The following is a 19,337-nucleotide window of genomic DNA, read 5'->3' on the forward strand; positions in this document are numbered from 1 at the left end:
AAATTAAAAGCAACATAAAAGAAAAAAAGGGAAAAATAAACCCACATAACTAGTAGGAAGCATACAATTCAGAGTGTTGGAAAAAGTAAAAAATTAAATACATTTGTACATTTTGAAAATGTCAGTTTTCAAAAATAAAACATCTCCCCTCAGATGAAACAGTGTCTCATAGTTTTGACATACTCGGTCCATTTGGTCCACATCTTGTAAAAATGTGTCCATCTCAGTCATCAGCATCTTCATCATCCTAATTTTTTTCATCTTCATCACGTTCAACCTGTGTTTCAGATGTGAGGTCAGCAGCTTCAGTTGGTTCTCAAAGTTTAACCTCAGTGGACTGGTGGAGATGACAACAAGTTATTAACATGCAGAGGGAATCATAGGCTCATTAGTGAGGGCCAAACATGTTTACATCACTCCCACACACACACACACACACACACACACACACACACACACACACACACACACACACACACACACACACACACACACACACACACACACACACACACACACACACACATCTACACACACACACAGTAGACATGGGATATCTGTTCATCACTGTTGCGGTGGCAGTGGCCCCCCTGCATCCCTGCCTGGTCCTCAGGAAGGCCTTGAACCAGTTTCGTGTAAATAAATTGACCGTTTAGTTTTAGTTTTTTTTAAATACTGAATTATCACAATATGAGTGATGAACCCACACAAGGTCCACAGTCCTCCTCTTCTTCAAGGCCTTCTCATCCAGCAGGATCCTAGAGACCAGCTCCAGACCCTACTGGGTTTCACTTCTGTGCCCTTATTGTCCTTGTGTCCTGCGCTGAAACTCTGGCCCACGGTCAAGTCCTGGGCCTGGTCTACCTCTCAGCATTGATCTTGTAGCGCAGCACGAAGTAGGCCAGCAGCCTCAATGAGAAAAAGAAGATGGCCAGGATGATGAAGTCCAGGTAGAGTTCTGCGTCCAGCATGTCCAGCTCCTTCAGGATTGCCTCGGACTTCTGGAAGTGGCAGATCTGACCAGGGTCACAGTGCAGGTCCTGGCGGTCCAGACCGTAGATGGACAGGATGACACCCTCAAAGCCGTACCTGCAAGAACAGCCGGGTTAAGTTTCTCTTTCAGGCCTAAAGTCTGAAGGCGCCCCCACCTGACATAGGATACGTAGCACATCCACTGCAGGTACCAGGGCACCGTGTCGAAGCTCACAAAGAACCCTGAGAAAAGCAGCACTGGGATCGCCGTCACAGGACCCACGAACGTGGCCACCTGCAAGGAAGAGATGCAGCAGAGTGTTCGTCGTGTCTTCAGGGGGTGAGGGGTCCTCACCTGGAGTGATGTGGATGCGGCCCCGATCAGCAGCCCAAGACTCTGAGCCACCAGTGACGTGAGCACGCCAAGAGACAGGAAGAGGAAGAAGCGCGCGGCTTCTGGAGGCTGAGCTGTCATCCAATACACAATGCTGCAGTAGACCACCGGGAAGACCACCTGGGACGAAGCAAAAAGAATAAATCACAATGAAATAAAAGTGTTTACTGGTCTGTAGCTGTTGTTTTTTTTCTTCCAAAAAAGCATTCCTCGCCCCCGACCTAATCCTGTCCATAACATTTCTGGTTTCATGAAAGATTTATGGACTACTAGTTATTCAATGTAATCAACATTTAAAGCTTCACCACTTATGTGTTCCTTACATTGTTCCTCCTGAAGAATAATCCTAAATATTCTGTAATATTTCATAAAACGCAGATTTCGGCTAATTCTAAGCCCCGCCTCTCGGGCTCTGGCTCAATGTTGACGGCCAGTGGAATTTATACAAATGCCTGAAGACATTCTCCAAGCACTGCTGTTAAGAATTCTTTTTCAAGCGGTCCATGCTGACTATAAACTGCTAGAAAACAAATCAACGGCAACAAAATGCCTCTTAGATGTGTGGCCGCTGCCCTTTGAACACGAACAGACTAAAAACATCATGTTTAGATCTTCTTCTAAAATGAAGAATACACAATTACGTTCACTGAGCTCATGAGTCATTTGTTAATAACACTTTTAAACCTTCAAAATAGGAAGAAGGAGAGGCTTTTTTATTCTTTAACTGGGTAACACAAGGATATGAACTTTAAAGAGAATTTAATGCATAAAAGATTTTGAAAATCTCACTTTAGAGGACGATTGGCATGATCTCCGCCAAATGAATGTCATGATATTAAACCTCAAAGATGGTGTAGGCCAGATGTTTAATTCAATATCATTTTGTATGTTCATTTCTCATCAGCTGTTTCATGATGTTGTTCATGTGATGGGTCCGTTACATCCTCTATAATCTCTGCTACAATATGCTCTAGTCTCCACTTTAAGATCACCCTGAAGTTCATTAAAAAACCTTCTCTGTTCATGGCAGTTGTTTATTTTGACCCAGAAGCAACACAATGGAAAAAAACAATTGTTCGTTTTCGGGGCTTTGGTCTTTGGCTTGACCCTGAGATTACACTGAGTTTGTTTGGTGGTCATTTTGATGGAGATGTTTTTTGTCTGTTTTATTCTGTTTGCGCTAATAATGACAGGTGTATGCTAATTATTACTTATTTATTGTATTTACATTTTTTGCTAACAAGTATTTATATTTATATAATAATCCAAAGAAACCTTGAAAAATCACTTAACCTGCATTTTAATGCAATTTCTTTAAATTAAATATAAACAGAAAAAAACGTCACTTTGATGTTACCTAAAACAGTTTTGTCCTTGTCAGCAGCTCACTAACCTGAAAGGGCACGTCTGCCATGGTCTTGGCCAAGTAGTAAGCCTTCAGACTGTACCAGTAGTTGAGGTGTTCACGCAGGAAGACGGACATTTCCAGAGGAACTGTGACAAACAGGGGAGACCTGTGTAAGTGACCGGAGAGGGGAAGCGGCTCAGGTGAGACTCACAGGTAAGGACAGTGGGCATCAGTGCAGCAAACATCAGGAACAGCATGGAGAAGAAGAGAAAGCCTGAGTTGCTGAGAACCTTCTTGGCCTCGTTGCCAATGCCCAGATACAGCAGACCAATTAGAACTCCGATCAGGATGTGAGACGAGATCCTTAGGTGAGTCAGCACCTGATGGACACCACAGGAACAGACACTGATGCATGATCTGCAGCCAGTGCTGGTAGTCCAGCCTGGTCTTCACCATCCCATCATGACAGACCCAACATTGAACCTCCAGCCCCCTGGACTGGTCATCAGATGCCGCTGAATCTTACCGAGTCTCTGAGAATACTGAGGAAGGTTCTTCTGAACAGGATGATGAACTGAGTCATGCAGCTGGCCGAGATGCTATGACATCCTTCTGACGATGACTCCTGATGAGACATGATCCACTTTAGAGAGTCAGAATATGATCCACTTTAGAGAGTCAGAATATGATCCACTTTAGACGAGAGTCAGAACATGATTCACTTAAGAGAGTGAGAAAATGATTCACTAAAGAGAGTCAGAACATGATTAACTTAAGAGAGTCCGAACATGATTCACTTAAGAGAGTCAGAACATGATTAACTTAAGAGAGTCAGAACATGATTCACTTAAGAGAGTCAGAACATGATTCACTTAAGAGAGTCAGAACATGATTAACTTAAGAGAGTCAGAACATGATTAACTTAAGAGAGTCAGAACATGATTCACTTAAGAGAGTCAGAACATGATTAACTTAAGAGAGTCAGAACATGACTCACTTAAAAGAGTCAGAATAGTATTCACTTCCAGAACATGACTCAATTGTCACATAGAAGAACCAGACTCACCTCTTCGGCTCGCTGCCACATAATCGAGTTAATGTTGGCATCTCGATTCAACTGGGTCGGCTCCGGGTCGTCCCACTTCCCGTCCTGTGTGGCCTTCACCAGACGCACCATGTGGTCCCCGTAGTCCCCGGACGCCACCTCCATCACTGAGGGTGGTCATGTGACACATGAGTAGAAACCAACTAGTCACGTGAAGTGGGTCGTCCAGTACCGAAGTCCGCTGGGTTGTGATAGGTGGGACAGTTGAGGCCCAGTTCTCGCAGATATGTCACCAGAGCAGAAACCTTCCCTCTGTAGATACACACTCCCTGGCTGAGGACATAGAGCTGCAGACACACACACATCATCAAACATAAGCCCGGTCAGTAACGGGTCGGTACCGGTCAGACCTGGTCGAAGAGCTCAAAAAGTTTGGCACTGGGCTGGTGGATGGTGCAGATGATGGTTCGTCCACCACGTGCCAGAGACTTGAGCAGAGACAGAACCTGGAAACATGACGAGCTGTCCAGACCACTGACACACACACACACACTCTTAGAGCTACTGTCTGACGGGCAATTGTCAATCAAAGTGTGTCTCTGGTTCTGACCTGGTGGGTTCATCGAAGAACATGACTGGAGGGTTGTTGACCAGCTCCAGGGCGATAGCCAGTCTCTTCCTCTGACCCCCCGACAGGCGCGAGGTCCTGGTTCTGGCACATTCTTGTAAGCCCAGAGCTTTCAGGATCTCCTGGACCTGAACACACTAGAGGGTCAGACCCCCTACTGGACAGGAATGAGATGGTGCAGGATCGAGTCAGAGCCGATATTAGACTGAGTTAGAGTCAGTATTGGAATGAGTCAGAGATGGTGCAGGATCGAGTCAAAGCTGATATAAGACTGATTTAGAGTCAGTATAGGAATGAGTCAGAGATGGTGCAGGATCGAGTCAGAGTCGATACAAGACTGAGTTAGAGTCGGTATACGAATGAGTCAGAACCGATATTAGACTGAGTTAGAGTCAGTATACGAATAAGTCAGAGATGGTGCAGGATCGAGTCAGAGTCGATATTGGACTGAGTTAAACTTAACTTAAAGTGAGTAATACTTCAGATATAGCATAGTACTCAGTCGGTATAGGACTGAGTCATCGTTAGCCATTAATGAGTCAGATTCAGTAGAGGACTGAGTCAACGATGGACTGAGTTAGAGGCTGGAGGAGGAATATATGCAGGAAGTGACATCACAAGAGTCTGACCATCTCTCTGCGCGTGTCCTTCTTCTCCTGCAGCTTCAGGCTGGCCGACACCTGAGGAGGAAACAAAGTTCACATTGTTGCACATTCACAGTGGGGTGGTTCTGGTACCATCATGGCCTCGTGCACGCTCAGGTGCGGCAGCAGCATGTCATCTTGCATGATGTAGCAGGACACCTTCCTGAAGGAGCGCAGGTCTCTGGGCCGACCGTTGATCTGGATCTCGCCCTTCATCCCAGTCTCCCTGGAACCACCAGGGACAAGAACACTTGAGAGACCACGAGAGACCGGGGAAATGATACAATGTGCTTGTCTGCTGGGGTCACTGACCTGTACCCGGCCAGGATGTTCATGAGTGTGGACTTGCCGGCACCCGAGGGACCCATGATGGCCACCAAGTTCCCGCTGCTGAACCGGCCCGAAATTCCGCGCAGCAGAGATTTGTAACCTGAGACAGAACCAGAACAATTGCTGAGCCCAGTTCCCACAGGGACCAACAACGGAGCTTTGTCTTCAAAACTGGATTCTAGTTTCAGTCTAGGCTGTTCGTTGACCTCTGACCTGAGTGAAGACATCATCGTTCGGACAACTGTGAACCCCCTGCACCAGCTGATGACAGTGTATATGGTGTCAGTGTCCGACAGTGACCCTCAACTGATCTGCTGCGACATCTTACCAGATCAAGAGATTAGCAAGTACCGGTGTATGAGATTAGCCCAGAGTAACTGTATGTAACCCCAGTACTGCAAGAGTACACAGTAGTTTATAGTAATTATATATAGTGGTGAAGTATACAGGTGAGAGTGGTAGTAAACACAAGAGTGCAGTAGTAATACCTCAATTACAATTGTACAAACAAGAGTGTTTTAATAACACTAGAGTAAAGTTGTAGATACTAAAGTGAATATAGTACTTACTTAAGCACATTAATATATAATCTAGTACTCACTCAACTAATTTGAGTGCAATAATACACTAAAGTGCAGTATTACTAAATAAAATGCAGTAGTACTAAATCAATTGCAACAATACTCAATAAAAGCCAGTTGTACTCAATATAGTGCAGTACTACACATAATAGTGCAGCAGTACTAAATAAAAGGCAAAAGTACACACCAGAGTGCAGTAGAAAATATTTGAGTGCAGTAGTGCTTAATAAAGTGATGTAGTATACAATAGAGTGCACTACTATACATAAGAGTGCAGTATTACTAAAAAAAACTGCAGTAATACTCAATATAGTGCAACAGTACATACTATAGAGAAGAAGTACTCAATTAAGTGTGGTAGTATACACAAGAGTGCAGTAGTGTACATAACAGTGCAGTAATACTCAATTCATTGCAAATGTACACACTACGGTACATAAGTAAACATTAGAGTGCAGCATTGCATAATTAATTGCAATAGCACACACTAGAGTAAAGTATTACACATTTTAGTTCAGTATTTCTCAAAGAAGTTCAGTAAGCTGGAAAAAGTGCAGTACTACATACTACAGTGCACTATTACTCAATTAAGTGCAATAGTACACAATAGAGTGCAGTCTTACATATTTAAGTTCAGTGGCACACATTAGAGTACAGTAGTACACACTATAGTGCAGTTGTACATACTTGAGTACAGTGATACAATAAAGAGTTCAGTAGCACACACTACAGTGCAGAAGTACACACTAGAGTGCATTATTACTCAATTAATTGCAATAGTACACACTAGAGTGGACTATTACACACTAGAGTACAGTAGTACATACTGGAGTAACGTAGTACATACTAGAGTAAAGTATTACCCAATAGAGTGCAGACATACACACTTGAGTGCAGTAGTACACACTAAAGAGCAGTACACACTAGAGTGGAGTTGTAGATACTAGAGTACAGTAATACACACTAGAAAACCGTAGTAAACACTTTAGAGCAGTAGTTCACACTAGAGTGAAGTGGCACACACTAGAGTACACAATAAAGTGCAGTACTATACACTACAGTACAGTACTCCACAATACAGTACTGTAGTACACACTAAAGCACAGTAGTAAATACTCAAGTACAGTAAAACACACTACAGAACACACACCAAAGTTCAGTACTACACACTAAAGTTCAAGGGTATAGAGTTCAGTGTAGTAGTACACACTGAATTACAGTAGTACACACTAAAGTGCAGTAGTACACATTACATTAAAGTAGTACAAACTAAAGTGCAGTAGTGCAGAAGATATTCTGATTGGCTTTGAAGTTGGTTTCTGTCTGAAACCTGATCCACTTGGGTTACACACTAACATGTACATGTTCACACACAGACACACACAAACTCACACAGGTAGCTGACTGTGTCAGTCTTATTAACAAACACACTACACACATGAAGTACACATCACCAGGACCAAAGCAAGACTGGGTCAAACAGTGAGGGCTGCAGTACCTTTCCTTCTCCACCAGGATCCCTCCTTGACACAGTATGAAATGTCCCTGAACTGGATGTTGACCGCTGGTCTCCGTGGCAAAGAGGAGAATCTCTGAGCCTCTAGTAAGCCATTGTGGTCCAGTTTCTTCTGCTGTCCCTGCAGCAGAGGGGTCCTCTGTCCACCCGCAGGCTTTGCTTTGACCTCTTCAACCATGTTCACGTACACCAACTGGGGGTCCAGCATCAAGTCTGGCGGTCCATTGGAGTTCTGTGGATGGATGAGAACCAGAACACATGGAGACAGATGCAGACCAGGAACTTTAGGAACCCTAAAGGTCCAGACAAGGGTCTATGACAAGTGAAGCATAGAAGTGAAAAGGTAAGATCTGGTCTGCCCTTGAGACCACAGTGGAGACTCACCATGATGATGGCGTTGGTAATGGACGGGTTGTGGATGGACCAGGCAGCGACCAGACAGGCCATGTCTCTCTAGGCTGCTCCGCGTAGACTGGACACTCAGGATTTCCCTGGAGGCTCCGCCCTTAAGTAATCCTACCTCAGCCCTCCCTGAGGCGGGTTGTTGCTTCTATTTAGGAAGTCAATCAGGGATGTTGTGTAACTGCAGGTCACAGAAGTGAGTCGTTGTGTCCGTGACTCGTTGTTCAGTTTGCAGTACTGGTCAGTGACTCGTGTCAATCATTGTGCTTGTGTAACTGCAGGTCACAGGAGCTGTAAACACCTGGTCCACCTTCAGACCTAACCCTCTTCCATAGACCAGCCTGGAACTAGTCCTTGGTCGTCCATATTCCTAGTCATTGACACGTTACCAACTTGTTAAGATTCGTATTAGTTGCTTGTTAAGTGTTGGGTAGCGACTCGTCTTGTTATTAACTTGCTGAGACCAGAGTTAAGTCAGTGATACGTTAGTGACTTACTTCAGTTCAAGTGTTAGTGAATGAACATGTAGGTAACTTGATGAGTGTAAATTTGTCATCTTGTAAGTGACTTGTTTAGTTATCATTTTGGTCGGTGACTTGTCTTGTCAGTGACTTGTTTAGTTGTGAGTTGGTCAGTGATGCGTCTTGTCAGTGACTTGGTTTACTGGTCAGGTTCGGTGAATGACACATCTTTTCAGTGACTTGTTTAGTTGTGAGTTGGTCAGTGACGTGTCTTGTGAGTGACTTGTTTAGTTTTGAGTTGGTCAGTGACGCGTCTTGTCAGTGACTTGTTTAGTTATGAGTTGGTCAGTGACTCGTCTTGTCAGTGACTTGTTTAGTTGTGAGTTGGTCAGTGACGTGTCTTGTGAGTGACTTGTTTAGTTTTGAGTTGGTCAGTGACGCGTCTTGTCAGTGACTTGTTTAGTTATGAGTTGGTCAGTGACACGTCTTGTCAGTGACTTGTTTAGTTATAAGTTGGTCAGTGACGCGTCTTGTCAGTGACTTGTTTAGTTATGAGTTGGTCAGTGACTCGTCTTGTCAGTGACTTGTTTAGTTATGAGTTGGTCAGTGACACGTCTTGTCAGTGACTTGTTTAGTTATAAGTTGGTCAGTGACGCGTCTTGTCAGTGACTTGTTTAGTTATGAGTTGGTCAGTGACTCGTCTTGTCAGTGACTTGTTTAGTTATGAGTTGGTCAGTGACACGTCTTGTCAGTGACTTGTTTAGTTATGAGTTGGTCAGTGACGCGTCTTGTCAGTGACTTGTTTAGTTATAAGTTGGTCAGTGACGCGTCTTGTCAGTGACTTGTTTAGTTATGAGTTGGTCAGTAACGCATCTTGTCAGTGACTTGTTTAGTTATGAGTTGGTCAGTGACGCATCTTGTCAGTGACTTGTTTAGTTTTGAGTTGGTCAGTGACGCGTCTTGTCAGTGACTTGATTAGTTGCGAGTTGGCTTAGTGACTTGTTTAGTTGTGAATTGTTTAGTGACCTGTCTTGTCAATGACATGTTTAGTTGTAAGTTGGTCAGTGACTTGTCTTGTCAGTGCCTCTTTAGTTGTAAGGTTTGATCAATGGCAAGTCTTCACAGGGATGCGTTTAGTTGTAAGTTGGTCAATGACTCATGATGTTAGTGACTTGTTGATTTGTCAGTGAGGATCAGACAATCAGTGAATTATTGAGCTTGTCAGTAACTTGTCATGCAAGTAAATCATCGTTTGTCAGTGACTTTTTGTTTCAATGACTTGTCTAGTCAGTGAACTGTGAGTGTTGGTATACGACTAGTCATGTCAGTGACTTGTTGAGTTGCGAGGGCTTTTTCTGCGACTCATTGAGTGTTGGCTATTGACTGGCAAGACATGTTTATTGGTTGAAATGAATCAAAAGGTAACAGGAGGGAAACGTGTCCGTGAAACTTGGTGGACTCGAGTGTCACTTGGTCTTCTTGTCGCTGGCCAGTGTGTCGTGAAGTCCAGAGACACACTTTTCAAACTGGTCCATCACCAGAGTCCCGTTCTCGTCGAAGAACGCCGCAACCGACTTGGTGAACTCGCACTCCCTGTAGACGCGAGTCTTCCCCTCGATGAAGGCGACGCGGAGCGTGTACTGGTCATCGAACCTGTTGAAAGACCAAGTTACTAAACCTGCTGAAGGGACACTACAGCTGAGGGACACCGACCGTTTGAGGGACGAGGAAAGCTGCCACATGTGGTCCGGGTCCATCCCGGCCGGGTCCTTCTGCAGGGCCACCAGGAAGATGTTCTTCTCTTTGTAGGACGTATAGAGCGTCAGGATGCCCATCATGATGAAGTAGGTGATGAAGCGGGTCAAGGACCAACAAATAGAACCATCATGACCCGACCGCTATCAACAGCCCTCTGATGATGTCATCTACCTGCGACTCTTCCCTCTCCCCAGCTGAAGCTACTATGAGGTGGAGGATGTGCTGGAACCAAACCAAACACAAGTCTACTTGTAGACCCTGATTGTCGTCCGTGTCAACCATCAGACTGGGAAGGATATGAGATCACGCAGCAGGCCAGGACCGGTCTGGACTGGGGAAACGGTCTCAGGTCGTCCCAGATCAACGCCAAGATGGCAAACAGACACGACACGGTGCAGATCATCAGCCGGCCGTCCACGAGCCCGAAGTTCTCCACGTAGCCAAACTTCTCCAGAATCACCTGCATGGGGGGGCATCAGAATGGTGAGAGGTGGTAGAAGGGGGAAGCAGGAGTTGGTCTTACCTTCTTGGCGGCATCATCGAGCGAGTTCTTCACAGCGGCTCCATCCCACTTGTCTATCTTCACAGGCTTCTCGTCGATTCTCCACTGAAACATAAACACACAACAACACATGTTTGAGACCCATGACGGTGATGCTGCAGCTGCGGATGTAGCAACAAAAAGTGGTGCGTGAGAGAGCGGCTAGACTTGAGACATGATTCCTCCCTTCTTCCAATACAACAGCAGTCTGGTGTTTGCCGTGTCGCTTGTACATACAGAGAAGTGTGTTCAGGAACAAAAGACGGAACTCGTCTTCCACACAGTGGTGACGACACGTCAGCATCCTTGCTCGAGACACCGATACAAAATTCAGCGAATTTAATTCTTCAAAGCGAACATCATCGTGAACTCGACACGTTACTCTGGAGGTTCATCTTCTAAGTTCAAAACATCATTTCTTACTTTTTCCAGGAGTCCGCTCTTCCCGCTGCGAGTTGCGGCCATTTTGTTTTGCTTCCGCGACTCCACCTCCCCGATTGAGCTGGCAGGTGGAGATTGGCTGACGCACCTAAGACGTCATCGATAGTCGACGCACAAGCAAAATGTGAAATTACGATTATTTTGACTAATTATTACACGTATTATTGGCATGTCTATTTAACTGCGATAGCACGCTTGTTACACCCGGAAGTCGGTTTATGGTGAAAATTATTTTATTCATTGAAAAAAATATATACAACAGTTAAGAAAACTACGCAAATATTGGTTTACTTATCAGTGTGATGCATGCTCAAGTCCCTCACTAAGAGATTGAAACAAAACAAAAAATATGGAAAAAAGCCATAGAAATTACACCAATTTAAAACCAAAAGATTTATTTTTATTTCAAACTTCGACTCTTCTTGTGTCTTATTTTCACCTCAAATATCGTTCATGTGTCCACATAGTGTCAAGTCATCTTTAGTGTTGAAGTTTGAAATTAAAATCAGCAAACAAATGGTTGAACTGTAGGCTTTATAATTAAATAGTGAAGTTTGGGAAGAACAACTGGTCCCAGAAGTCATTAAATGAGTTCAGTTTGGTTCTGTTGCTTTCTCAAAGTTCTGGTTCTGCTGGTGAAGTGGGTCGAGTTCAATTCTGTTAAAAAACATTCATTTTTCTTGATTCTCTTGCATAAAACATGGCTTGCTGCTACAACTTCTTGTTGCCCGGCCGCGAGCGCCGGAGACCTCGTCGCCGCCGCCCAGGGTTGCTCTTCCAAGATCGCAGGAAGTACGAGCCCTGGGTCGGCCTGAGGGCAGTGTGGCCCTCCTCTTGGTCGAACTGCCTCTGGAGCTGCAGGGCGAGTGATCGGTCCTGTCTTTCCTGCTGGATCCTCCTCAGTAGGAGTCGGTCATCCAAGCGGTCCAAATCTCGTTGCGCATCCAGGTGTCTTGTTTTTTGTTGGCTCTTCCTGCCCGAGGAAGACCGCAGCTGAAGATCATGGTTCCTGTTTGTCTCACTTGCTTCTAGGCGGCACAATCGAAAGCTAGAATTACGGGTGAATGGCGAGTAGGTCCTATCTGGGCCAAACAAAGTTCCTCCGGCGTACAGCTCTGGGCTGCCTGCGATCTCCAAGTCTGTACTCTCCGTGACCACCTGCTTATTGTAACGGATCGCAGGGACTCGGATCTTGACTAGGTGTCCCGTCACCTCTTCCACGTTGCCAGCTTCGAAGTCAAGCTTCCGCTTGTTGTTGGGCACCAGCACGTTCCTGGCACGGACCACAGAGCTCAACAGAGTCTTTGGTTCATCCTCGTGGATCTCCATCACAGGACTGGTCAACGTGGACTTGCAGTCCACCTTGAGGTTCTGTCGGTCCAGCTCGATCTGTCTCCACTTCTGCAGAACAGCTGGACTGGCTTCGTAGCTAGTCGCCTTCTGAAGGCCACGGCTCAGGTTCCGGGGCGTGGACTTGACAATGGTGGGCTCCAGGAGGCGTCCGTCAGGGAGGCGCTTGGGTGGTGTGCAGGGCGAGCAGACGATGGGCTTGAAGTGGTTGAGCTCTTCGGAAATGCTGTCGTTGCTATCGGGGCTGATGGAACGCTCGGGCTGCAGGAGACCCAGTGGTGTGGTTGTGGAAGTCATCATCGCACGCCAAGCCAGTAGCCGGTCTGGGCCGGTTACCGGGGCGGATGTGCAACGACGATTCTCTGCGGAAAGTAGGATTCCTGCAGTGGCACTGTGGTCCAGGCTCACCTGCGGACAGGTGACACAAAAGTTATGAGTGGAAGCTGGGATATGAGGCAGCAGCACCAGAAAGTTGATGAAGCACACCTCGTTCTTAACAGCAGACAGTGGCGCCCCCTTGAGCTTCCGCCTCCTGTGCTCCTCCTGGTCGGTGCAGCTACGACTCCTCTGAGAAGCACTGAATGTGTCGAGATCAGAGGTCACCACAGAGGTCAGCTCAACTCACAACTAAACAAGTCACTGACCAGCGCTCAGCAGGCAGGTTAGGGAGACTTACCCGGAGACGGTATTGGGATTTCTTACAAAGGCCGACTTGTTTCGAGTCCTCCAGGCAAGGGGTTCCTCGTTCTCAGAATTCGACTGTGGCGCCTGAAGATCAGAGCTCTTGTCACCTGCTCCACCTGTCTCAGTCTTCCCCTAAACCCCCCCACTCACCTGCTCTTCCTCATGCCGGAATGCATCTGACTTCCTTCTCCCAAATATTTCTCTCTCGTCCAACACCTGAAGAAGAAAGTTCGTCAATGATGAGGCCGTTGATGAGAACAATGATCATGTCGATGATAATGATGATGATGACTATGGTGTGGATGAAGAAGTTGTAGCAGAGCAACAAGTTTCAGATGGGATGAAGCGTTTTGGACTCACTCTGTGTTTAATACTGGTGGACACGTCCATGGACCTCAGGGCAACGCCAGGACAAACAAATGTTCCTGTGGGGAAAAAAATAAAATTAGAATCGAGGTTCAGCTCAGAAACAAATGATCTAAAGTCACAACCATCTGCTTACAGATACTATAGAGAAACATCTGACCTCCATTCTTCTGAAGTCTACCTGAGCTCCAGGTGAGGCAATATACACGAAATACACACGTATTTCATCAACACAAGTCGTTTAGAAGGGGGTGCGCTTGTTTCGAAAATAAGAAAAATTTAAACTAAATTAATTAATTTTAACATTTTAGATGTTTCAAAGTCACAACACAGAGTGACGTCACTCTGGTTAAAGTCCTTGTCACTAGTCAACAGAACAAGTCCGGACGAGTTCGGAGAGATGTTGCCTTCAGTTACGAGACTCGTTCAGAACAACTTTAATTTTTATCCTATTAATTCTATAGTTTTCTGGTGGTGCTCCCCTCCGCGGCTCTCACCGTCTCTCCTGCTGATCCCGCCGCTGCTCCTCCAGGCTCCACTCCACCTCTGGAAGCGCTCGCTGATGCAGGAGTGATCCCTGGTCGGGGAGGCCAGGTGCCGACAGGGTGAGCTGCGGCCGGACTGAGCTTTGGCGGAGTTCTTCGTCTCGGGTCGCGACCTTGCCCTGGACCTGGACCTTAGCCTGGCTCCCGGGGCGGAGGGATCCGCCGGGCTGGCGCTGGACGCTCCGCCAGGTCGCTCGGCCGACCCGTTGGTCGCCATCTTACCTGACGACTCTGAGTGAAAACAAACCCCGCCCTCCCGAACGAGCAGCCCGCCAACAGCCGCCCTAGCCTTTCAGAATAAGACAATACAAGAAAGGAAAAAAACAATATAAAAAAATCTCCCTAAACATTAATAAAAAAAGCAGGTCGTAGCCCCGAGATGGGAATCAAGACCCGGTCATCGATTGGACGCGTGAGGGCGAAACCCGGAAGTAGGAAGTTCATCTTTCAGAATGTGTCAAAGCTTTGTCGCCCCTCAGTGACAACAGTGTCGTAAGTCCGCGGTTGAGGTGGGTTCCGGGTCAAAATATAACCGTTTTTATATTTAACTCATTCTGGATCGCATTTATATTCGTAACACAAACACTTTTTCTGTAAACATGCTCATCCGTGTTTCATTCAATAAGTTGGAAGAGGGGAGGACTTTTTGTTTCACACGGAAAGTTCAATAATCTTAATGTAATTGATATTTAAAAGTTGTTTACTGGCAAATGTACTTACGCGTCAGAGCCATGACGACAGATCTCCGTGGGCGTGGTCTCAAACTCGCTCATGTTTTTCTTCGTGTGATCGGGAACGTTTCGCTCAACTCGAACAGCGCATCCAAGTGGTATAAATTGGTATCGCAACATTCATTCACAGTTTTTGAACATGACATCTATTTGGTCAAAACAAACACAATTTTGTCCACATGTTCAACCATTTAAAGTCACGTGATTACCAGGTATTAGTCAGGTAAATCCACACCTAATATAAGTAAGTAAGTAAGTATTTTTTATTTGTATAGCGCTTTTCCGGACCTGGGTCACAAAGCGCTTAAACAATCAAAACAATATTCAATAAAGTATATACTTTAAAGGGTCAAGATAATACTGATAACACAACAGGAGTTCCAGAAAATCAAGGAAATACTGAACAAATAAAAACGTCTTAATATGTTTCTTAAAGGAGTCAGTAGATCCATCAAGCGCAAAGAGAGAAATTCATCATTTGTATTAGATTTCAGCGTTTGGATTAACCTCTTACCTCCAGCCATAGGCACGGTTGGTTCTCGTCGATCTCTGTCGTGGTCACTATTATAGCCTCTTAGCAATAAGGATGCTTTACCCCTGCGTTTAACCCCTGCGATTATGGCATATTCTGTCTTGAGTAAATACATCCTTCATGTTAGCAAAAAAAATAACACGACTCTGACGACGTCCATATTGATGATCATTTTAATGTTTAATTGTTAACCTTAAAACCTTGAAAACACACCAATTTTCACAGCAATACTTTACAAACATACAAACTTGAATACATTTACACAACTTTAACGTGTGACCATCCCTTTTTTTCATGCACATGGCACATAAACATGATTCAATTATTGTTTTAACGCTTGTGAAGATAAAGAGAAGAGAAAACTACAGATTGACTACAAACGCGCTCGAAAGTCGTCAGTCGGCCAGTAAATAAAACATCACTTCCGCTTGAGAATACTTTCAAGCACTTCTCTGGTGTCCTTTCGGACCCATATTGAAGGGATTTGACATCGTCTACGTAGTTTTTATTCAGGAAAGTTGATGTCAGAGTCATCAGTGAACATCACGTGTTTTAAATGGTAAAGTAATGTGCTTTAAACTAAACCTGAGCGTGAACGCAAATCGGTAACAACACGTGACTTTGACAAGTGTCCGAGACTCTGGAGACCTCTTGGAGATCACTTGAGTCACTTGAATGACTCTGTTCTGTTTACTTTTAATTTAAACTGGTATTATGAAGAGTTGTCACGTAACTTGACGCTCTGTTCGACTCTAGAAATAAGCATTACTTACTTACTTACTTAGATTCCGCATCATGCGGGTCGGTCTGCCTCAGGTGCAGGTGTTTCGTTTGGGTCTGGTGTCATACCTGGAGGCGCTGCACCTGCAGCAGGTTTACGTGAAACGACACCAGACCAATCCCGCGAACGCCTTGTTCCTTTGCGAGCACCCGCCAGTCTACACCACCGGGATCCGCCAGAAACCCTACCCTGCCCCGCTGCTGGAGGACCTTCGTGGGCTCGGGGCTGAGGTGCACCAGACCAACAGAGGAGGACTCATCACTTTCCATGGTCCTGGACAGCTGGTCTGCTACCCGGTTCTTCACCTTAGTTTCTTCAAGAAGGTATGTGACCTGGGAATAAGATGTGTGTGGTGGTTTGATTGAAGATGTGTGTGGTGGTTTGATTGAAGATGTGTGTGGTGGTTTGAGTAAAGAGGTTTGTGGTGGTTTAAGTAAAGATGTGTGTGTTAGTTTGATTTAAGATGTGTGTGGTGGTTTGAGTAAAGAGGCTCGTGGTGGTTTAAGTAAAGATGTGTGTGTTGGTTTGAGCAAAGAAGTGTGTGGTGGTTTGAGTAAAGATGTTTGTGGTGGTTTGAGTAAAGGTGTGTGTGGTGGTTTGAGTAAAGATGTGTGTGGTGGTTTGAGTAAAGATGTTTGTGGTGGTTTGAGTAAAGGTGTGTGTGGTGGTTTGAGTAAAGAGGTTCGTGGTGGTTTGATTAAAGAAGTTTGTGTTGGTTTGATTAAGAAGTGTGTGTTGGTTTGAGTAAAGATGTGTGTGGTGGTTTGAGTAAAGAGGTTCGTGGTGGTTTGAGTAAAGATGTGTGTGATGGTTTGAGCAAAGAAGTGTCTGGTGGTTTGAGCAAAGGTGTGTGTGGTGGTTTGAGTAAAGATGTGTGTGGTGGTTTGAGTAAAGATGTGTGTGGTGGTTTGAGTAAAGGTGTGTGTGGTGGTTTGAGTAAAGAAGTGTGTGGTGGTTTGAGTAAAGGTGTGTGTGGTGGTTTGAGTAAAGATGTTTGTGGTGGTTTGAGTAAAGGTGTGTGTGGTGGTTAGAGAAAAGATGTGCATGTGTGTGTGGTGGTTTGAGTAAAGAAGTGTGTGGCGGTTTGAGTAAAGATGTGTGTGGTGGTTTGAGTAAAGGTGTGTGTGGTGGTTTGAGTAAAGAAGTGTGTGGTGGTTTGAGTAAAAATGTGTGTGGTGGTTTGAGTAAAGGTGTGTGTGGTGGTTTGAGTAAAGAAGTGTGTGGTGGTTTGAGTAAAGGTGTGTGTGGTGGTTTGAGTAAAGATGTTTGTGGTGGTTTGAGTAAAGGTGTGTGTGGTGGTTAGAGAAAAAATGTGCATGTGTGTGTGGTGGTTTGAGTAAAGAAGTGTGTGGCGGTTTGAGTAAAGATGTGTGTGGTGGTTTGAGTAAAGAAGTTCGTGGTGGTTTGATTAAAGAAGTTTGTGTTGGTTTGATTGAAGAAGTGTGTTGGTTTGAGTAAAGATGTGTGTGGTGGTTTGAGTAAAGAGGTTCGTGGTGGTTTGATTAAAGAAGTTTGTGTTGGTTTGATTGAAGAAGTGTGTTGGTTTGAGTAAAGATGTGTGTGTTGGTTTGAGCAAAGAAGTGTGTAGTGGTTTGAGCAAAGGTGTGTGTGGTGGTTTGAGTAAAGATGTGTGTGGTGGTTTGAGTAAAGGTGTGTGTGGTGGTTTGAGTAAAGAAGTGTGTGGTGGTTTGAGTAAAAATGTGCGTGGTGGTTTGAGTAAAGAGGTTCGTGGTGGTTTGATTAAAGAAGTTTGTGTTGGTTTGATTGAAGAAGTGTGTTGGTTTGAGTAAAGATGTGTGTGGTGGTTTGAGTAAAGAGGTTCGTGGTGGTTTGATTAAAGAAGTTTGTGTTGGTTTGAGCAAAGAAGTGTGTTGGTTTGAGTAATGATGTGTGTGTTGGTTTGAGCAAAGAAGTGTGTAGTGGTTTGAGCAAAGGTGTGTGTGGTGGTTTGAGTAAAGGTGTGTGTGGTGGTTTGAGTAATGATGTGTGTGGTGGTTTGAGTAAAGAAGTGTGTGGTGGTTTGAGTAAAGGAGTGTGTGGTGGTTTGAGTAAAGGTGTGTGTGGTGGTTTGAGTAAAGATGTGCGTGGTGGTTTGAGTAAAGATGTGTGTGGTGGTTTGAGTAAAGATGTGCGTGGTGGTTTGAGTAAAGATGTGTGTGGTGGTTTGAGTAAAGATGTGTGTGGTGGTTTGAGTAAAGAAGTGTGTGGTGGTTTGAGTAAAGAAGTGTGTGGTGGTTTGAGTAAAGGTGTGTGTGGTGGTTTGAGTAAAAGTGTGTGTGGTGGTTTGATTAAAGATGTGCGTGGTGGTTTGAGTAAAGATGTGTGTGGTGATTAGAGAAAAGATGTGCATGTGGTTGTGGTGGTTTGAGTAAAGATGTGTGTGGTGGTTTGAGTAAAGGTGTGTGTGGTGGTTTGAGTAAAAGTGTGTCTGGTGGTTTGATTAAAGATGTGCGTGGTGGTTTGAGTAAAGATGTGTGTGGTGGTTTGAGTAAAGATGTGTGTGGTGATTAGAGAAAAGATGTGCATGTGGTTGTGGTGGTTTGAGTACAGGTGTGTGTGTTTTTTTTTAGTAAAGATGTGTGTGGTGATTAGAGAAAAGATGTGCATGTGTGTGTGGTGGTTTGACTAAAGACATGTGGTGGTTTGAGTAAAGACTTGTGGTAGTCTGAGTGGAGGTCTTTCGAAGATGTTGTCTCATTGTCATCTGGTCCCTCAGAGCGTCCGCTGGTACGTGGCTGAGCTGGAAAAGACCGTCATAGAAGTGTGCAGGAGGTTCCAAATCCCAGCCTCCACGTCTCCTCACACAGGTGTGTGGGTCGGAGAAAACAAGATCTGCGCCATAGGTCAGTAGGAAGTTGTACCCCACTGCTGGTGACCCTCCTGACCCCCCTCTCTCTCTCTCTCTCTCCTCCTGGCAGGAATCCACTGTGGCCGCTACGTGACGTCCCACGGCTTCGCTCTGAACTGCAGCACGGACCTGAGCTGGTTCGACCACATCGTGCCGTGCGGCGTGGAGGGCAAAGGCGTGACGTCACTGAGCGCCGAGCTGCAGCGTCACGTGACCGTGGACGAGACCGTCCCGCACCTGCTTGACGTCTTCACACAGAACTTTGGTTGCAGGCTGTTGGAGGAGCTGAAGCCCTGAAGTCCTGCTTGGGACGCTCGCGTTCTCCTGCCTCAGAACCCCCAATAAAAATGAATCAAGCGATATATTGTTTGTGTTTTGGTGGAGAAGATGTTTTTACTGCCGAGTCATCACCATAACATTGTGACGGAAACGGTGTGTG

General features: G+C 45.3%; 4 protein-coding genes across 5 annotated transcripts; 1 reads left to right on the top strand and 3 right to left on the bottom strand.

Moving 5' to 3' along the window:
• Window positions 1–748: 748 nt before the first annotated feature.
• On the bottom strand, window positions 749–7,905 carry abcg1 (ATP binding cassette subfamily G member 1). The gene is made up of 15 exons (XM_087794803.1): window positions 7,843–7,905; window positions 7,441–7,690; window positions 5,344–5,461; window positions 5,125–5,257; window positions 5,017–5,067; window positions 4,370–4,515; window positions 4,170–4,293; window positions 3,992–4,106; window positions 3,781–3,926; window positions 3,241–3,339; window positions 2,926–3,094; window positions 2,760–2,860; window positions 1,328–1,486; window positions 1,149–1,267; window positions 749–1,089 (listed from the first exon to the last, which is right to left on the bottom strand). Exons 1-15 carry the CDS (start codon window positions 7,903–7,905, stop codon window positions 861–863), a joined length of 2,022 nt encoding a protein of 673 aa, XP_087650929.1. The 3' UTR covers window positions 749–860.
• Window positions 7,906–9,700: 1,795 nt separating this feature from the next.
• spcs2 (signal peptidase complex subunit 2) lies at window positions 9,701–11,114 on the bottom strand. The gene is made up of 5 exons (XM_087795490.1): window positions 11,044–11,114; window positions 10,603–10,686; window positions 10,391–10,539; window positions 10,035–10,181; window positions 9,701–9,974 (listed from the first exon to the last, which is right to left on the bottom strand). The coding sequence occupies exons 1-5, from the start codon at window positions 11,083–11,085 to the stop codon at window positions 9,788–9,790; spliced, it is 609 nt and encodes a 202-aa protein (XP_087651616.1). The 5' UTR covers window positions 11,086–11,114; the 3' UTR covers window positions 9,701–9,787.
• Window positions 11,115–11,439: 325 nt separating this feature from the next.
• On the bottom strand, window positions 11,440–14,764 carry rnf169 (ring finger protein 169). Its single transcript, XM_087795921.1, has 7 exons — window positions 14,727–14,764; window positions 13,959–14,295; window positions 13,456–13,520; window positions 13,246–13,311; window positions 13,088–13,179; window positions 12,898–12,988; window positions 11,440–12,819 (listed from the first exon to the last, which is right to left on the bottom strand). The coding sequence occupies exons 2-7, from the start codon at window positions 14,221–14,223 to the stop codon at window positions 11,773–11,775; spliced, it is 1,626 nt and encodes a 541-aa protein (XP_087652047.1). The 5' UTR covers window positions 14,224–14,295; window positions 14,727–14,764; the 3' UTR covers window positions 11,440–11,772.
• lipt2 (lipoyl(octanoyl) transferase 2) lies at window positions 14,226–19,258 on the top strand. Of its 2 annotated transcripts, XM_087795924.1 has the most exons (4): window positions 14,226–14,515; window positions 16,055–16,373; window positions 18,767–18,893; window positions 18,969–19,258. In XM_087795924.1, exons 2-4 carry the CDS (start codon window positions 16,065–16,067, stop codon window positions 19,193–19,195), a joined length of 663 nt encoding a protein of 220 aa, XP_087652050.1. In that variant the 5' UTR covers window positions 14,226–14,515; window positions 16,055–16,064; the 3' UTR covers window positions 19,196–19,258. The 2 variants fall into 2 exon arrangements, with proteins under 2 accessions (XP_087652050.1, XP_087652049.1); XM_087795923.1 differs by lacking the exon at window positions 14,226–14,515 and having other exon boundaries at window positions 15,722–16,373.
• Window positions 19,259–19,337: the final 79 nt, after the last annotated feature.

Source organism: Callionymus lyra, chromosome 7 (assembly GCF_982586985.1).
Source record: "Callionymus lyra chromosome 7, fCalLyr1.hap1.1, whole genome shotgun sequence".
NCBI classification, from domain to species: domain Eukaryota; kingdom Metazoa; phylum Chordata; class Actinopteri; order Syngnathiformes; family Callionymidae; genus Callionymus; species Callionymus lyra.